Below are 18,806 nucleotides of genomic sequence, written 5' to 3'. Positions count from 1 at the left end.
CAAAGTTGATAACAGAGCTTCTGTAGGACAGGGTGTAGTAGAAAGAGGAACTAACCTTGGCATCCAGGGTTGTCAAATCCAGATTGTGGCATCAGGCAGATCTGGGTTTGAATCCTGGCGCTGCCTCTTCCCAGCTGTGTAACTGGCAAGTTACTTCACCTCTCTGAACCTTGGGGTCCTCATATGTCAAATGGGAAGAATGCTATTAATAGCACCTACCCAATGAGATTTTTGTTGCAACTCAGAAAATTGAGCTAAAACAGAGATCACAAACTGGCAGCCTAAAGGCTGATAGACTTTGACTTTCACAGTGTTTGGAAAAAATGTTATGAAATTCGAGACCTACAATCATGAAAAGTAAGAGGCATTCCCTCTGTGTCAGGAACAAGACCACGGTGCCTGCTGTCATGACTTCAACATTATGTAGGAGGCCTAGCCAACAGCAAGACAAATAATATAAAAATTTACTGCATTCCTGTACTCCAGAAGTGATTAGAAAATATAATTTAAATTTGGGAGATTTTACATAAAAATCCAAGTTTCTGAGTTCTTTTAAAAAATGGGAGGGAATTCCCCTGAAACCCACTGGTTAACGGACTCTGCACTTTCACTGCTGAGGATGTGGGTTCAATCCCTGGTTGGGGAACTAAGAGCCCTCAAGCTGCAAAGCACAGCCAAAAAAAGAAAAGAAAAGAAAAATGGGGTATCTGGCCCTAAGGGGCAGCAGTCAAGTGGAGCTCACCCTTTCAGGTGAGCACTTATGTTACATGTGTCTCAAAAGTGGAAAAGCAAGATGGCCAGGCAGGGCCACATGATTTTTCATGTTCCTGGCCCACTTTACTCATTCATCTTATTTATAGACTCTGGGTATATGACTTTGACCCTGGTGGCTCAGATGTAAAGAATCTGCCTGCAATGCAGGAGACCTAGGTTTGATCCCTGAGTTGGAAAGATCCCCTGGAGGAGGGAATGGCAACCCACTCCAGTATTCTTGCCTGGAGAATTCCGTGGACAGAGGAGCCTTGCGGGCTACAGTCCATGGGGTCAAAAAGAGTCAGACACGACTAGACGACTAAGCACACACACATGTGACTTTGAGGAACCCTGGAAATCTTTCTTCCTCTTCCAGTTTTCTCTAAGCCAGAGCTACCCTCAGTTTCTCTATCAATAAACGTGGGGAGTTCAGTCATGGCTTTACTGACTGGTTACTAAGCGCCACACCCTGTGCTCTGTACCTTATTTGCATGTTACTGGAGTCCTTAAGACACCCCTTGGAAGCAAGCTCTCCTGTCATATCCATTTTACAGGTGGGGAAACAAAGGCTCAGAGAGGTATAGCAGCTTGCCCAAGGACTCACTGCTGGAATGTGTAGAGCTGGGTCTCCAGTCTAGGACTGATAGACTCCAGAGCTCCTGCCTAGTCTGAGGATTTCTAAAGGTCTTGCCAGCTCTGATGAGATGATTATTTTTAGAACCACTTCTCTGAGGCTCCAATCAGAGCTCAGCCACACTATCCTCTCCAGGCCACCAGCCTCTCCTGCATGGATGACTGTATCATCAGCCTTCTCTCTGGCATCATCTGCTTTCTCTCTTTCCCCACCACGATCCCCACCAGTTTGACCACAAGAGCCCAAGTGATCTTTCTAGAGCCTGATCAGATTATGGCGCTTTCCTGTTGAAAACCCTCCAATGGCTTCCAATCCCATCCAGAATGAACTCTATGGTTTTCCCTGTAGATTTCCAGGTTCTATGATGCAGACCTTGTCCCCTACCACTCTTCTTCTTTCACTCCACTCCAGCCACACCTGCCCTCTAGCTGTTCCTCTCTCATATAAACTGGTTTTGTTGCAGGAAGGTGGACCCCTTCCAGGGCCCAAAAACTGGGCTCTTGTCTAACACTCGGAAATGAATTGTCCAAGGAGACACATGTGCTGACAAAACAAGAGATTTTATTGGGAAAGGACTCCCGGGTGGAGAGCAGTAGGGTAAGGGAACCCAGGAGAACAGCTTTGCCACTTGCAATCTCGGATTTTATGATGGGATTCATTTCCAGGTTGTCTTTAGCCAATCGTTCTGACTCAGAGCCCTTCCTGGTGGTGCACGCCTTGTTCAGCCTAGATAGATGCCAGAGAGAAGGATTCTGGGATATGGTCGGACATGCGGTGTCTCCTTTTGATCTTTCCTGAACTCTCCGGTTCAGTTCAGTTCATTTGCTCAGTCGTGTCTGACTCTTTGCGACCCCGTGAATTGCAGCCTCCCTGTCCATCACCAACTCCCGGAGTCTACTCAAACTCATGTTCATCGAGTCGGTGATGCCATCCAGCCATCTCATCCTCTGTCGTCCCCTTCTCCTCTTGCCCCCAATCCCTCCCAGCATCAGAGTCTTTTCCAATGAGTCAACTCTTCGCATGAGGTGGCCAAAGTACTGGAGTTTCAGCTTTAGCATCATTCCTTCCAAAGAAATCCCAGGGCTGATCTCCTTCAGAATGGACTGGTTGGATCTCCTTGCAGTCCAAGGGACTCTCAAGACTCTTCTCCAACACCACAGTTCAAAAGCATCAATTCTTCAGCACTCAACTTTCTTCACAGTCCAACTCTCACATCCATACATGACCACTGGAAAAACCATAGCCTTGACTAGACGGACCTTTGTTGGCAAAGTAATGTCTCTGCTTTTCAATATGCTGTCTATGTTGGTCATAACTTTCTTTCCAAGGAGTAAGCATCTTTTAATTTCATGGCTGCAGTCACCATCTGTAGTGATTTTGGAGCCCAGAAAAATAAAGTCTAACACTGTTTCCACTGTTCCCCCATCTATTTCCCATGAATTGATGGGACCAGATGCCATGATCTTCGTTTTCTGAATGTTGAGCTTTAAGTCAACTTGTTCACTCTCCTCTTTCACTTTCATCAAGAGGCTTTTTAGTTCCTCTTCACTGTCTGCCTAAGGGTGGTGTCATCTGCATATCTGAGGTTATTGATATTTCTCCTGGCAATCTTGATTCCAGCTTGTGCTTCCTCCAGCCCAGAGTTTCTCATGATGTACTCTGCATATAAGTTAAATAAGCAGAGTGACAACTCTCCAGTTGGTGGTGGCTTATTAGTTCCGTGTTCCTTATCAGCACCTCCTGTCATAAAACAACTCATGCAAATGGTTACTATGGTGCCTGGCCAGAGTGAGTGGTTTCAGTCAGTGTGCTTCCCCTAACAGTTTCTGCCTTGGGGCCTCTTTCTAGAATGCTCTTTCCCCAGATTTTCCTATAGCTGGCTCCTTCCCTCTATTCACTGTTGTCCGAAAGTCATTTCTGCAGAGAGGTCTTCCCTGGCCAATCTGTTTAAAATAAACCCCACCCACTCCCATTATTCTCTGGTCCCTTACCCTGCTTCATTTTTATTCATCTTTGACATTATATTAGACATTCCTTTATTGTCTGTTCCCCTCATTAGAAGCCCACAAGTTCAAGGACTTTTGTCTGTTTTGTTCACTGGTATATCTACAGTGCCCAGAACTTCCCTGGAATTGCTTGATCAATATTTGTTGAGATACTCTGAGAAAACAAGGTCCCCTCCACAATCCCCTCCTCCCACCTCACAGAGGCCAAGTTTCCCCAGTAAGAATCCTCCATGTAGGCTGAGAGAGAGCTGGGAGGTAATGTCTGATATGAAGGGCTCTTTCCTTTGTCTTAAAAGGGAGCTGAGAATATCTGGGACAAATGAAAAGGCGGTGGCTTGGAAGTCTCAGTTGACAGAGCAGGTATCCTGCCTGGCCCAGGAGAACCGGTTGGACTGATTTTATCACCCCTGGGGAGGAGGGAGTGACAGTAGCAGCTGCAGATGCTCCCAACCCCCAGGGTTGCCAGCAAGTGCCCTGCGGGTTCTCAGGACCTGGAGGGGGTTGGTGTCACGGAGTTTAGCAGTTCTGCATCAGGGGTGGGGGTGACCCCCTTGACTGGCCAAGGGTGGCTGGCGTATGGTTCGTCACAGAAGCTGAGGCAGGAGGTCAAGGCCCAACTTCATTGTGTTGAATCACAGAGAGTGAACTGAAGCCCAGAGAGGGGAAGGGTCTTCTCAGGCTCACTAAGTTCAGATCCAGCTCTCCTGACCTGAAGGATCATAGTGACTCCGGCGAGCCTGAGGTTCTTTGTTGGGAAAGAATTCGGAGACAAGCAGAGAAGTTAAGAAAGTAAAGTGAAAGTTTATTTAAGCAAAAATATACTCTCAGAGGCAGAGGGGGCAGACAGGTGAAGAACTGCTGCCCTAAGCCTCTTTGGCAATCTGGTTACGAGGGGCCTACAAGTGAAGGGGTGGAATATTCACTGGGGAAGGAGGAGTTTGGGGGTTGGCTTCCCTGACTTTCATGGTTGGTGATGCCATCCAACCATCTCATACTCTGTCGCCTCCTTCTCATCCTGCCTCAGTCTTTCCCAGCATCAGGGTCTTTTCTAATGAGTTGGCTCTTTGCAGCAGGTGGCCAAAGTATTGGAGTTTCAGCTTCAGCACCAGTCCTTCCAATGAATATTCAGGACTGATTTCCTTTAGGATTGACTGGTTTGATCTCCTTGCAGTCCAAGGGACTCTCAAGAGTCTTCTTCAGCACCACAATTCAAAGGCATCAAGTCTCCGGTGCTCCATCTTCTTTATGGTCCAACTCTCACATCCATACATGACTACTGGGAAAAACATAACTTTGACTAGACGGATCTTTGTCAGCAAAGTGATGTCTCTGCTTTTTAATACGCTGTCTAGGTTCGTCATAGCTTTTCTTCTAAGGAGCAATAATCTTTTAATTTCATGGCTGCAGTCACCATCCGCAGTATATGTCACCATACGTAGTCACAAATTGTTTTTTTTCTTGTGCTGAAGATATTTTCAAAGAGCAATCCCAGACCCCCCAAAAAAAAACCCTGACCTAAATCTGACTCCCTCACATTGTTATTCATGGGCACCTAGTCCCCCCGAACCACCTGAAACCACGCTGGCAGCTCACCATAGCGGTCGCTTGACTCCCACTCTGAATTGAGGAATGTACACTTGAACTTTAAAACAGATTCTCTTCGGGAAGGAGACCCACAGGGCAACCTGCTTGGCAGAGTGGCTGCCAAGGCATCATTCGGCGTGAATATTAATGACCCAAGAGCTGCCACTGGTCATGGGACGTTCGGGAGCTTCAGGAGCACTGAGGGCCAGCGCAGGCATCCAGAACATGGGACTAAAAGGTGGGCTCCGAGGCTGAAGGCAGAGACCCTCAGGGAGACAGTGTCGCCAGCACGAGGCATGGGAATGTGTGTCCCTCTGGTCTGTGAGATCCAGGGCCTTATGCACCAGACACACAATGTCACCGTAGGTCAGAGGTTCCAACAAAGGAGCCCGGAGAGGGGCATGGAAGGAGGATGGCTCTATCTCTGGTGGCCATCTTGAAAAGGCCAAGTGTAGGTTTTGCTTTGCCTGTTTTTCTACTTTGTGTAAATGGAATCACGCAGGCTTTTGTGTCTAATTTCTTTCAGTTAGCATAATATATGCAAGCTATTCAAGTGATTGCAAGTCAGGTGGCCCATTCTTTTCACATAGTTCTTAATGAGCTAATACTGAGGTAGGAGGTGGATGGGCCCCTGGGCTGGACAGTTGGTGTTTGTTAAGCAGAGTTAAATTCAAAGTTTGTTCTCAGCCAGACACTCCAAGGACAAAGCTAGTGTCAGAAGCTGAGCTTTGCTTAAGTAGAGATAGAGTGCCCACTCCTGAGGTCAAAGAAGACTTCCCTATCTGCACATGCGCAGGAAGGCTTTTGGGGGGTTGAAAAGGGAGGCAATCCCACCCATAATAAATGTGGACATGTGCCCAAAGTGTTTTGAGGTAGGATACATCTTAGAGAAAATTTGTGTATGCATCTTGGGGAGGGTGCGTCAACCAGTTAGGTGTGAAGAAGGAAACAAGATAATTGGCCAAATGTAAACAAAGACCTTGAAGCACCGTCTTATATAAGTGACTTGAATATTTATTTGGCTGTGCCGGGTCTACATTGTGGCATGCCATGATCTTTAGTTACGGCATGCGTACTCTTAGTTATGGCAATGTGGGATCTAGTTCCCTGATCAGGGATCCAACTTACGCTCCCTGCATTGGGAGCACAGAATCTTAGCCACTGGACCACCAGGGACCTTCCCTATATGAGTGATTTAAATGACCTTTTTACTGCGCTCCTCGTTCCGGACACCTGTGGGTGTATGTACCTGCCTAGCTTCTGACTTACTGTGCTCCTCCTCTTTGGAGAGAAGGCCCATATCCTTTCTCTCTGGGTACGTATTTCTGCCTTGCTTCTGTCTTAAACAAACTGTTTCTCTGTGCGCTCTCCCACATGTTATGCTATGTCTCTAATAATAAACTTTCCTATTTTCACAGTTTTTTGCCTCCTTGAAATAGTCTTGCTTTCAAGCTTGGTAAAGAGTTAGGGCCCTTTGCTTCTAGCCTCTAGTCCCTGGTGGTCTAATGGATAGGATTCCTGGGTTTTCATCCAGGTTACCCAGTTCAGTTTCTGGGCAGGGAACTAAGATCTCTCTTCAGGACTGCTCACTGCTCACTGCTCTCCCTCTGAGATCAATAACAGTCGGCCTCAGTTTGAAAAAGCTATGCATTTGCCCAAGAGACCAGAGACCAGAAAAAATGAAGACTAGGGAAGCCCAGTATTGCCCTGAGAATCTCTACCAAGGCAGCTGAATCCTCAGCCATGATGGCAGCTACCTTGCCCATGTCACCACCTCCCATCTCAAACACACTAGGCAGACATAATGAATTGATCTCAGCATATTTTTACAAAATATCCTGAAGCAGACTCAGACTTCTTCTCAACCCAATAACCTGAGTGACCCACACCAATTGATTGTGGTTGGTATTAAAGATTAAGTGTTCTGCTATCATATCCCCAAGATGTTTTTCTGGGCTCCCAGAGTTATGACATGAGGGGCTCTGATAGCATCCATGGTTTTCCCCACAGCAATATGAGACTGGTGGTGGTGAGGTCTACAGAGTCTGCTCGTTCATATATTCTCTGGGTCATGGCTCAAACCCAGCAAGTGTTTGCTACCTGTGTGTCTGGTTACAGCATGACTTAGCTAAGAGGGGAGAGGCTGATTGCTTAGATATGGAGGGGTTGCTCTACTCATTAGATGACTTGACGGAAACTTCCCTGTTTCTGTTTTTTATTTTGATAAAAATATTGTCGTTGTTGTTTAGTCGCTCAATAGTGTCTGACTCTTTTGTGACCTGATGCACTGTAGCCCACTAGGCTCCTCTGTCCCTGGGGTTTCCCAGGCAAGAATACTCGAGTGTGTTGCCATTTCCTTCTGCAGGGGATCTTCCAGACCCAGGGATCAAACCCATGTCACCTGAATTGCTGGCAGATTCTTTACAACTGGCAAAGCTCGTTAAAATACTGCAATGTCTCAATTACAAAACAAACTCAAGTCTGGCTTATGTTTCACAATTTATGTTGCTGAGAATTCTTGACAATTCTAGCATGTCTCTTACATTTGAAAAAGTGTTTCCAACCTAGAAAGTTGGGTGAGATGGACTTTCTCATCCTCTGGGAATAGTTACCTGTAGGTGGAGGCTGGGGTTGTAGCAGATTACAGCAACAAAACATCAAGGACCACATTCAAAGCTTGTTTTTGTCTATATGTAGATAATAGTCTGGGGAGGAGACAAGACTCATATGTGAAATAATAGAGGAGAAGTTCCATTAAGCTCTCATTTATCTGAAACTCTGTTCCTAGGCAACAGAGTCCAGCAAGTGATTAAAAAAAAAAAAAGAAGTTTTTCTTCATAGGCGAGCACTTCAGTTCCTCATTCAGAACAGGTTTACTCAGAACTGGTTTACTAATGCAAAAGACTGGAAGCAGCAAATTAGATTGGTGGGCTTGAGGGAAATATTGGCTACTAGACTCACTGCTAATACACAGAGAAGTGATTCTTGACAGCAACAGACAGAGGAAAACAATGATATGTGAACCCATAACCAGTTGGCCTTTGTAATGAATGGGCAAAAAAAATAAAAACAACCCTCAATACTTCTGCTACTTTTGAAAGTTTTGAGTCTTCTTCTGGTTTAATTGCTATTGTGCATAACAGTACTCTTGCCTGGCAAATCCCATGGACAGAGGAGCCTGTAGGCTGCAGTCCATGGGTTCACGAAGAGTCGGACACGACTGAGCGACTTCACTTTCACTTTTCACTTTCATGCATTAGAGAAGGAAATGGCAACCCACTCCAGTGTTCTTGCCTGGAGAATCCCAGGGACGGGGGAGCCTGGTGGGCTGCCATCTCTGGGGTCGCACAGAGTCAGACACGACTGAAGCGACTTAGTAGCAGCAGCAGCAGCATAATGATGACCTAGAATAAAATACACATTTCTGAGCATGTACTGTGCTAGGCCTATGCTAAGTAAGCATCTAACACACCCTATCTTACACAAGCTCAGAGGTGGTCCTGTTGTTATCTCCAGTTAACAGTTTTGGAAAGGCACGCACACAGAGGAAGGGAGGTAAAGTGTCCAAGTAAGTATTCAAGGAGGGTTCTGAACCTTTGCAGTCCAGCTTTGCTGTTAGCCTCTACTAGGTTTCAAAGAATCACTTAGGTGAATAAAGCATAGAAAGGCATTGCAGGTAGAGGAACAGCATACGTGAAGACATGGCTAGTAAGTTAAACTAGTCAGTCACTCAATTTCTGAGTCTTGGTTGTTGCTGTTCAGTTGCTAAGTTGTACCCAAATGTTTGCGAACTCCTTGGACCGTAGCCCACCAGGATCTTCTGTCCATGGGATTCTCCAGGCAAGAATGCTAGAGTAGGTTGCCATTTCCTCCTCCAGGGGATCTTCTCTAACCAGTGATCGGCCTTGTCTGTTGTTTAGCAGGTGGATTCTTTACTACTGAGGCATCAGGGAAATGTGAGTCTTGCTGCTGCTGCTGCTGCTAAGTTGCTTCAGTCGTGTCCAACTCTGTGTGACCCCGTAGATGGCAGCCCACCAGGCTCCCCCGTCCCTGGGACTCTCCAGGCAAGAACACTGGAGTAGGTTGCCATTTCCTTCTCCAATGCATGAAAGTGAAAAGTGAAAGTGAAGTCACTCAGTCGTGTCCGACTCTTAGTGACCCCATAGAGTGCGGCCTACCAGGCTCCTCCGTCCATGGGATTTTCCAGGCAAGAGTACTAGAGTGGGGTGCCAACACTGTTACCCACCTACAAAATAGTAAGTCCTAAAGGAGATCAGTCCTGGGTGTTCATTGGAGGGACTGATGTTGAAGCTGAAATCCCAATACTTTGGCCACCTGATGCGGAGAGCTGATTCATTTGAAAAGACCCTGATGCTGGGAAAGATTGAGGGCAGGAGAAGGGTACGACAGAGGATGAGACGGTTGGATGGCATCACCGACACAATGGACATGGGTTTGGGTGGCCTCCGGGAGTTGGTGATGGACAGGGAGGCCTGGTGTGCTGCCCTTCATGGGGTCGCAAAGAGACTAAGCGACTGAACTGAACTGAACTGAAAATAGTAAGAGTATTATCTCACACAAGCTTGTGATAATTAAATGTGATAATCCAAGTAAAGCACTTCACAATGCTTGGATCATAGAAAGTGCATAACGTTAATTACTGTTTTATAAAATATTCTTACTTTTCTTCCTATTTTTCTACCCCCTCCCAACAAAATTAGTTGCAAGGAGACTACATTTCCCAGCATGCCACCCCGCCCTTTGATCCTAGCTAGACCAAAAAGACGCGCCGCCGAGTGTCTTCAGCCGGAAGACTATAGCCTCCCGGCATGCAGCGCGCCTCCTTCCATTAGCTTTGAAGCACGGCCGGCGCGTTGCCCACCGGGAGTTGTAGTCAGCGGCGTGTTTCCCTGACGCCTGCCGGGCCGGGCGTGGGGGCCTGTGGGAGGTGGCGCGGCCGGGCCCAGCTGCGGGGCGGAGGTGGAGGAGAGGCCTGCGACGGCAGGGAGCGGCGGGGAGAGGAGCGGGCGCCCGAGCCGAGCCGAGCCGGAGCGGACGGCGTAGGCCGGCGCGGCTAGCAGCAACCATGTCGGTGTTCGGGAAGCTGTTCGGGGCTGGAGGGGGTAAGGCCGGCAAGGGCGGCCCGACCCCCCAGGAGGCCATCCAGAGGCTTCGGGACACAGAGGAGATGCTAAGTAAGAAGCAGGAATTCCTGGAGAAGAAGATCGAGCAGGAGCTGACGGCTGCCAAGAAGCACGGCACTAAAAACAAGCGCGGTGAGTCGGCCGGGCCCCCTCAGACTCCCTTGGCCGGACTCCACCTTCGTCAGACTTGCTCCAGTGTTTGCTCGGATCCTGGAACTCTTTCTTACCTTGTCAGACTCCCTTCCTTGCCTTTCTGGTTCCGGGACCCCTCCCCATCCGATTGCCTTCAGTGTCTCCCGGAGCCTTGGACTCCTGCATCATCACACTGTCATTCCAGCCCTCTCGTCTCAGGCTCTCCGCACTCTGCCAGGCCCCTTCAGACCCTAATTTCACAGCTCTTCTTCCTCTTCTTCCGCTTGCACTCTGTTCTTTCTCTTCCGCCTTTTCCTCCTCCCTCTTGCCTGCCCTCACCCACCCCCCCCCCCCCCCGCCCCTTCGCAGATACTGCCGTCGCCTCCTTGGCGCCTTTCAGCCCTCCATGCCAACACTTGTGTCCTTCCTGGTCCCACCCCTGCTCTCTCCCGATTCCTCTGTGGAGTCCATGAGCTGTCCCTGGTCTCTCCCCATCTCCTGACTCGGAATTCTCCTTGAGAAGCCTAAATGGAGAGGAAAGGGAACTGGGGGAGAAGAGACTCCCTGGTTCCAGTTCTGTTCACTTGCTGAGTGAACTTGAGCAAGTTACTTTTCTTCTTGAGCCTCATTTCCCCCATCCATCAGCCAGGGTTTGCCCTCTGTAGGCCTAAAGTGCCTTCCAGCTCTTGTGATTCACTTCTTGTTGCTTTATCAGAGTTTCACGTAGCGCAAGCCTTCACCCGGTGACTCACCGCTTCGCGATCCCTGTGTGCCAGAAATAAGGATTCCTTGCCTCCATTGGCCCTGACTCCTCCCCCAGTCCCCACTACTGTGGTTCTGGGCGGGGCTGTTGAACTCTGAGGCACTTTACTTACTGTTGTGTGGCTTTCTGGGCAAGTGGTTTGTATTCCTCTTAAGTCAAGTGAATGTAAAAATGCTTTAATAACTATGAAGCAATTTAGAAATATTTGATTTTTGTCGTTGTTATGGCAATAGGAGGATGAACCATAGCATGACAACCCTTCCCCTGAGAAGCGGGAAAGGTGAGAGGGGTTTAGGAGCTTTACAAACAAGTATTTAACTGAGAAATCTGCAAGTCACTAGCTTTGTGACCTTGAGCTAGTGAATTTACCTCTGAAAGGAAGATCGTGGATTTACAGTGCCCAGCATATAGTAGGGGTTAATTAGATGTTTTCATCATTCTAACAGAGGAGCAGAATAACGTATCCTGAGGATACTCCTTTGCTGATGATAGTCAACAGATAGTCTGGAAATTCTTTTGGGGGGCTTACTACATGCATGGTATTCAGAGGGTGAACAGAACCAGCTTCCACTCTCATGAGGGAGAAGACAGGAATATAGGTGAAGTAAATATTGTCTAGTGGTGGAAAGTGCTAAAAAAAAAACCAAAAGGGATTGGGAGTGATGGGTAGGAAGGGGTGCCACTTCAGATAAGGTGGTCAGGGAAGTCCTCTTGGAAAAGGTCAAGTTTGAACTGAACCTTGAGAAGTTACTAGTTCTGTAGAAGTCTAGGGGAGAAGCCTTCCAGGCAAGCAGACAGCAGTGGAAAAGGCCCAGAGATCAGCCTCTTTTAAGCAACAGAAGACCTCTGTTTATGGAATACAGTGACTGAAGAGAGTGGTATAATGCAAGTGGGTGTGGAGTGGACTGAACTTCCTGGTGAAGAGTTTAGATTTTATTCCAAGTGGATGGAAAACTGTTGGAGGGTAATTATGGCTGTCCTAATCATTCACATCATTTTAAAAACACCATCGGGCCTCTCTCTTTGGAAAATAGACCTGTTGGTGGAGGGGGGGGGGGCGGGTGAGAATGGGAGAGGGGAGACGGGTGAGGGCAGAGGCAGCTGGGCATTTGCAGCTTGGACTCCAGTTGTAGTTCCGGAGTTGGAAAGCAGGGTTAGATTTTGCTGTCTTTAGCATTTTTCTTTCATGACTCTCCCTCATTCAGGATCCTCTGTTGTTCACAGAGGTAGTGAGTCGGTGTTTTGACCAGTCTGCATTTGGGGAGGGCTTTGCCCATTGCTGGGCGGAGGAGGGCATTAGTTTACATCATCTCCCATCTGAGAGGGCAGGTCTCCTGTGGTCTTTCGGTCTGGAGCTAGTTTTGTTTCTGCAGTTTTAGAGGTGATTGAATTGGCTTGCAGGAGGCTTGGAGAGAGATTGCCAGCCAACTATGAGACTACCAGGCTCAGCCAGCTGTGAGAACATTTTGGAAAGCAGTCTGCTTTCTTGAGTTTACCTGAGAGGACAGGAGCTATCTCCCCTTCTTTTTAGTGTCCTCCGGGGGAAAGGTTGTATTTGCTTATAGGGGCAGTGCTATGAGGTGTTAACACCACAACCTGTCATTCATTTAGTCACTGATTGACTCGAACTGAGCTGGGACTTGGAAGAGATGAAAATACACTGTGCCTGCCCTCCTTTTGGAAGTTGTGTGTGGTGGTGTGTGTATGTGTGGTTTTTTTTTTTTTTTTAGTTTGTGTGTGAGAGAGAGGATGAGGAGGAGAGAGGAGGAAGAGTGGGAAAGGAAGGAGGAAAGAACACCGAAGACTCTTGTCTGGAGGGCAAAGGGCAAAAGCAGCTTGGTTGAGGACGGAAATGTGAAGTGATCAGCAAGGGGATTGGGGAGCCCCAAGTGAGAGCATCCCCTAGTGGGAGTCTGTGGGGCAGGAGAGCAGATGGGTAACCCTTGGGAGTGACCTGTAGCCTTGAGCCTGGAGATGGTCAGGAGCATTGGCTGTCTTAAAGCAGAAGAGATCGGTCAGCTTGGATTTCTGAAAGAGCAGTATCAATAAAGGAAGGAATGTCCGCTGACCAGGAAGGGACCGGGGGCAGGAGTCCAGTAAAGGGTCAGGGTGAATCTCATGGACAGTGCATTTGAGCTAGCTTCATCATGAACCGTGTCTTGGGCAGGTCACTCTGTACCTCAGATTCCTCCTCTTATCAGTAGGGGTACTAGTATCTACCTTATTGGATTAATTTATGATATGCATGTAAAGTTCTTAGTAGAATGCCTGCCATACAGTGACCAATCAATGGCAGCCATTATTACAAGGAGACTCCATGTGGGAACAAAGGGCCTAGAGAAGCATGGAGGACCTGACAGGAAGTAATAAACATCAGAGACTTTTCTGAAGGAGAATCAGAAGGCTGGTGCTTGATCACAACTGTGGGCACGATGAAGGAGAGGGAGGAGTTGAAGGTGATTCCTAAGTTGACAGCTCAGACAGTGGGTGGATGGTGATGCCATTAATCAAGTTTGGAAACACAGAGGAGGGGCAGTACTTCCTAACTGAGTCCTTTGACATTTGTGAAACTCCTTTTTCCTCATGAGTCTCATGATATTTCCTTGAGACTGAGCTCCATGAGACAGGATATGTTAGTCATGTTCATTACTGTGTCCACTGGACTGCACGGTGCTTGCAGGTAGTATTTATGCTCAGTAAGTATTTGTTTAATGAATGCAAACAGCCTTGGGGGTATGTTCTGTTAATCCTATTGTCTGGAGAGGAAACCGAGGCTGGAGAGAGGATGTAACTCGCCGCAGAGACCAGGTCTGCCGGTGGCCATGGGTATCTTGTGTTCTGTTTACTCCTGTGCTGGCTGCAGGCCTCATCATGACCTTTGTCATCGCTTAGCTCATTAAACACCCACCTGTGCAAGGTGTGGTGCTGAATCGGGGGAAAAAGAAGTGAGACAGGACTAGGCCCTGCCCTGTGAAGTGTGTAACCAAACGTGGATGTTATTTTTGTGACGTACATATTAGAAAGATGACAAATGGTTCTTTGAAACAAACCTCTGCAGTTCAAGTCAATAATTTGCATCAGGCAAGTATGTTCCAATAAGTGGTTTTAGTTAGGGGCATAGAGCAAAGTTTGGATTACATTTTTTTTTTTTTTCCAAATTTCTTTTCGTTTTCTTTAGTTATGTATTGATTCTTAGGCATGTGGCAGGCTCTTAAACTGTGTCTTAGGTCCCATGCTTAACATGAGGAGCTTAGTACTGGGAATATAGAGAAAACAGATACATCCAAGGCACTTAAATATTGTCATTTTTCCTTTTCTATTAAGTGGAAATAGTATTCATCTTACATGACTATGGTGTGGATTAGCTAAGATAATATAAGAAAGAGTGTGGCACATTGTAAATATTGAGTAAGTAAACTATCCTTTACTGATAAAGTTGTTATTGATCAAACTTTTTAAAAATTTTATTTTTAATTGGAGGATAATTGCTTTACATTGTTGTGTTGGTTTCTGCCATACATCAATATGAATCAGCCATAGGTCACATATGTCCTCTCCTTCCTGAACCTCCCTCCCATCTCCCACCCCATCCAACCCCTTGATCAAACTTCTTGGGTTCAGTTGTCAAGTGGAAAAGTTCTTTCACTGAGAACTGGATGGGAACCAGAATTGCGGTGCGGGTGAACTGACAGAAATCTCCCCAGCTTAGATCTTTTTTAAACAGTGCCTGGTTGGTTTTCTCCTTAAGAAAGATGATCATATAGCAAACATTGTTTTCTTCTTAAGACATTGTAACTAGTTATGAAATAAGCTACCCTATGTGGCTCAGATTTCTCTGTTTTCCCCTTTTAATAAAAATGAAACCTGACTGTTGAAAGGATCATATTTTTAGTTTAACAAGAGACTTACATGAGATTGGGAAATGGCAGGTTGGATACCTCCGCCTACACTGGTATATTTCTCTTGGATTTATGGATGCAAATCAGTTCATTTATAGGTTCATTTGGGTTCAGTTGAAAATGTCTGGAGGCAGATAGGCCAGACGCTCATGGGAAGTAGATCTTCATTAAGTCCTGTTCATTGCTGGAGCCAAGGTGGCTCTCTCATGTTTAATAAAGTTGCTCTGAAATGTTAGCACGTGGGAAGACATCTTCATAAGTTAAATTTATAGTGATCATGGCTTTTTGGTCCTCTGTAATCAAGATGTCAGGTTGAAAAGTACAGCGTCTTAATGGTACATGTGCCAGCAGGAGCGCCTATCCCAGAGGGCCAGGGATGGAAAACCTGAAACCCACCCAGGGAATTGAGCAATGGGGATTTCCCCTGGTGCTGCTTAAGTTTCTTGTTTAAAGAGATGGTTGGCCAGATTGGCTTTGGTTTATTTCTTAAGACAGATGGAGTGTCAGAGAGGCCTTAGGCATTGGCTCTTCAAACATGCTGGCGCCTTTGATTCAAATTACAAAAAAAATTTTTTTTTCCCTATTGGGCAGGAAGATTAAATATTTTTAAAGTGCCTGCCAGTGGGTTTCTAGTGTGATTTGAAATTCAAGATAGATTTTGTTTGGAAGTTTAGCTAAACGTGAGGACCTTTGAGCTGGAGTATTTTGCTCAAGGAAGTTCTGAGTTGTTCTGAGTTGGGTGTGAGTGTAGAGAGCTAGGTTCTGGAGAGGAGCTTGTGAAGATGTGTTTGAGCCATATACTTCTGGGGCAGAAAGCCAGGGCCTGATGTTTGCAGTGGTCCAGAGTCCTGAGATGGAGTTCTGGCCTGCGGGGAGGAGACTGGGGTTCTTGGGGCCTTGAGAGATTTCTTTGCATAGGAGAAGTTTGTGAAAACTTGATCCTCTTACCCAGAGTTGTTTTGTGCTCTGCCACTGTCTTTAAAAAAAGAAAGAGGATATCCAAAAATTGACAACTTTATATTGGTCACTTTGAGGATTTGTTGCTTAGTCACCCAAGTCGTGTCCGACTCTTCTGCAACCCCATGGATTGAGATTTTCCAGGCAAGAATACTGGAGTGGGTTGCCATTTCCTTTCCTCCTTTGAGGATGGATGGTTATAATTAGAAGGCAAATTTGAGCATAGCAACAGGAAACAACAAGAGACCTAGCTGGATATAGTACTGGCCTGTTTTTAAGGTGTCTGGCTCAAGTCAGCAGACGTTTGTTGAGTTCCTTTTAGGAGGAAGGTAGCATGATGGTGTAGGTAGAAGATTTCCAAACTGAGTGCCGGTTCACCACTCACCAGCAATACCTTGGCAGTTATCCTCCCTGAGTCCGTTTCCCCATCTATAAACACAGAGTAAGAACAATACCTCTTAGGGTTCTTGTGAGGCTGTAGAATAAAGCGACACGTGTAAAGTGCCTAGCAGAGCGCCCAGCACAGAGAAGGCACGTACATTTCCTTGGTTTCCCGGCTATAGTCTCAGGCACACTAAGAGGTAGAAAGATGGATGAGACGCTACAAGGGCACACAGTTCAGTGCAGATGACACGCACACGTACAAGTAGCTGATAAAAGGCAAGCCGTGTACAAATGAAGCGTTAGAGAAAAATCCAGCAGGAAGAGATGAACTCATTTCTGAGGGTTGGCAGGTTCATCTCACACAGACACCCATCCAGTACCCAGATTCCCTTCGCAGTGTTCCTGCTGAGCGATTAGCCTCTGATTGAACCTCTCTGCCGACAGGATTTGTATTAGGTGCCCTGTCCTCTCACGCTACTGCATAGTCTGCCTTTGGATGGCTCTGACTAGAAAACCACCTTTCTTATTTGAAACTGAGATCTGTCTTCCTCTAGTGCCGACCTCCGGTACAGGCCGGGGTGGTGGCTCCACAGGGAAGCAGCTTCGGCTGGTGGAAAGAATGTGGGATCTGGAGTTAGAAGGTTTAGGGGCGAATGCCACCCCTGACGCTTGTCAGCGGTGAACTGTTTGCTTCAGCTGGAAGAACAGGTGGTGAATTCTGCCTCAGAAAACAGGTCTCATCCCCCTTTGGGAAGATAGATCAAGGCAAATGGGGCTTACGTCTCAACCTGCACCTCTCTTGGACAGGTCTTCTGTGTTCCATTGACTGTTCCTGGCCTGGTGTTTTTGTTCTTTCCTTGTTACCCTCCTGTAGGTGGGCTCCTGTTCATCAGTGTCGCTCTTAAGGTGTGAAGTGGGCAGAGCTGACCACTCAATGACTTTGCCAGCTGAGGTCTGAGCACTGCAGCCCAGAACACGGAGGACTGGCTGTCTGTTAGGAATTAATTTAGTTCTGTGTGCTGTATGGCCCTGATAATTCCCATATCACTGAGAATTTTTCTTGTTTTTTTTTTTTTTACACTTGATTGATTACACTTTCCCGTGGTCTTTCATTAGTGAAGGAGCAAGCATCTAGGAGCCCCTAAAATTTGTTCCAGGTGGCACAGTGGTAAAGAATCCCAAGAGACACTGGTTTGATCCCTGGGTCAGAAAGATCCTTTGGAAGAGGAAATGGAACCCATGCCAGTATTCTTCTTCTTCTTTTTTTTTTTTTTTTAATATTTATTAGTTTTATTTATTTGGGTGCACTGGGTCTGGGTTGCAGCTTTGGAATCTTCCATGTTCATTGCAGCATGCAGGATCTTTAGCTGTGGCATGTGAACTCTTAGTTGCAGCATATGGGATCTAGTTTCCCCACCAGGGATCGAACCAGGGCCACCTGCATTAGGAGTACAGAGTCTTAGCCCCTAAACTGCCAGGGAAGTTCCCTCCAGTATTCTTGCCTGGGAAATTCCATGGAGAGAGGAGCCTGGTGGGCTATGCTCCATGGGTTCGCAAAGAGTAGGACACACACACACACACACTCACACACTCACTCACACACAGTTTGTTTGATCCTTCTTAAGGAGCCTTAGCTGAAGGATTGAATGGTTTAAGTTCTTAACACGAGCATCTGGCTGGCTTGATTCTCCCATAGCTTCTATTTCTAGCTTTCCCTCTTCCCTCTACGTTACATGGCAGAGCTGGCGGGAGGGCTAACTTGAGGGATGCGGGAAAGCTATATGTCTTCATGGTCCTGGATATTTAGTTCAGGAGGATAGTGATATGGTCTAGTAAAAAAAAGCTCTAAGTTTGGGATCAGGTGACCTGATTTCACATTCCACCTCTGCTTGCTGGTAAAAGTATCCTCCTGTCCCTGACCATCAGCTTCTTCAGCTGCAAACACAGGATACAGTATTTACTATACAACTTTGCTTCGCATGCAGAGAATAAACAGGTGGTTGCTGGAGGAGGGCAGGAGTGTGGGGATGTGAATGACATAGGTGAGGGAGATTAGGAGGTACAGACTTTTAGTTCTAAAAATAAATGAGTTAGACTTCCCCGGTGGTCCAGAGTTAGGAACCCACCTGCCAATGCAGGGGACACGGGTTTGATCCCTGGCCTGGGAAGGTTCCACGTGCCACAGGACAGCCAAGCCTGTGCCACCACTACTGAGCCCACACGCGGCAATGACTGAAGCCTGCGCTCCTAGAGCCCGTGCTCCACAAGAGAAGCCACCGCCATGAGAAGCCTGCACAGCACAACTAGAGAAAGCCCGAGCACAGCATCAAAGACCCAGTGCAGCCCAAAATAAAACAATATTAAAAAAAAAAAGAGGAAATGTACACAGCATGGGGAGTATAGTCAGTAATAGTGTAATAACTTTGTATAGTGACAGATGCTAGCTCAGCTTATCAGGGTGCTTGTTTTGTATGGAAATGTTGAGTCATTCTGTGGGCACCTGAAATTAACATAGTGCTGTGGGTCAGTTATACTTCAATCAAAACAGAA

General features: G+C 46.8%; 1 protein-coding gene and 1 long non-coding RNA gene across 2 annotated transcripts in view; one reads left to right on the top strand and one right to left on the bottom strand.

The window, feature by feature from the left end:
* Positions 1–7,123: 7,123 nt before the first annotated feature.
* On the bottom strand, positions 7,124–10,532 carry LOC147360373 (uncharacterized). The gene is made up of 2 exons (XR_015139125.1): positions 10,349–10,532; positions 7,124–8,381 (listed from the first exon to the last, which is right to left on the bottom strand). It is a non-coding gene; the product is annotated as an uncharacterized LOC147360373 (long non-coding RNA).
* CHMP4B (charged multivesicular body protein 4B) overlaps positions 9,928–18,806 on the top strand; it is a 44,396-nt gene continuing 35,517 nt past the window's right edge. Inside the window, exon 1 of the mRNA XM_086332317.1 lies at positions 9,928–10,253. Coding sequence (XP_086188443.1) covers positions 10,064–10,253 — 190 coding nt within the window. The 5' untranslated portion in view covers positions 9,928–10,063. The remainder of the gene's footprint in view (positions 10,254–18,806) is intronic.

Source organism: Bos grunniens, chromosome 13, assembly GCF_055505025.1.
Source record: "Bos grunniens cultivar Pamir isolate PY7600 chromosome 13, Bosgru_T2T1.0, whole genome shotgun sequence".
Lineage (NCBI taxonomy): Eukaryota > Metazoa > Chordata > Mammalia > Artiodactyla > Bovidae > Bos > Bos grunniens.
Note: the sequence above shows the minus strand (reverse complement) of the source record. Positions and strands in the feature narration are given on the sequence as shown.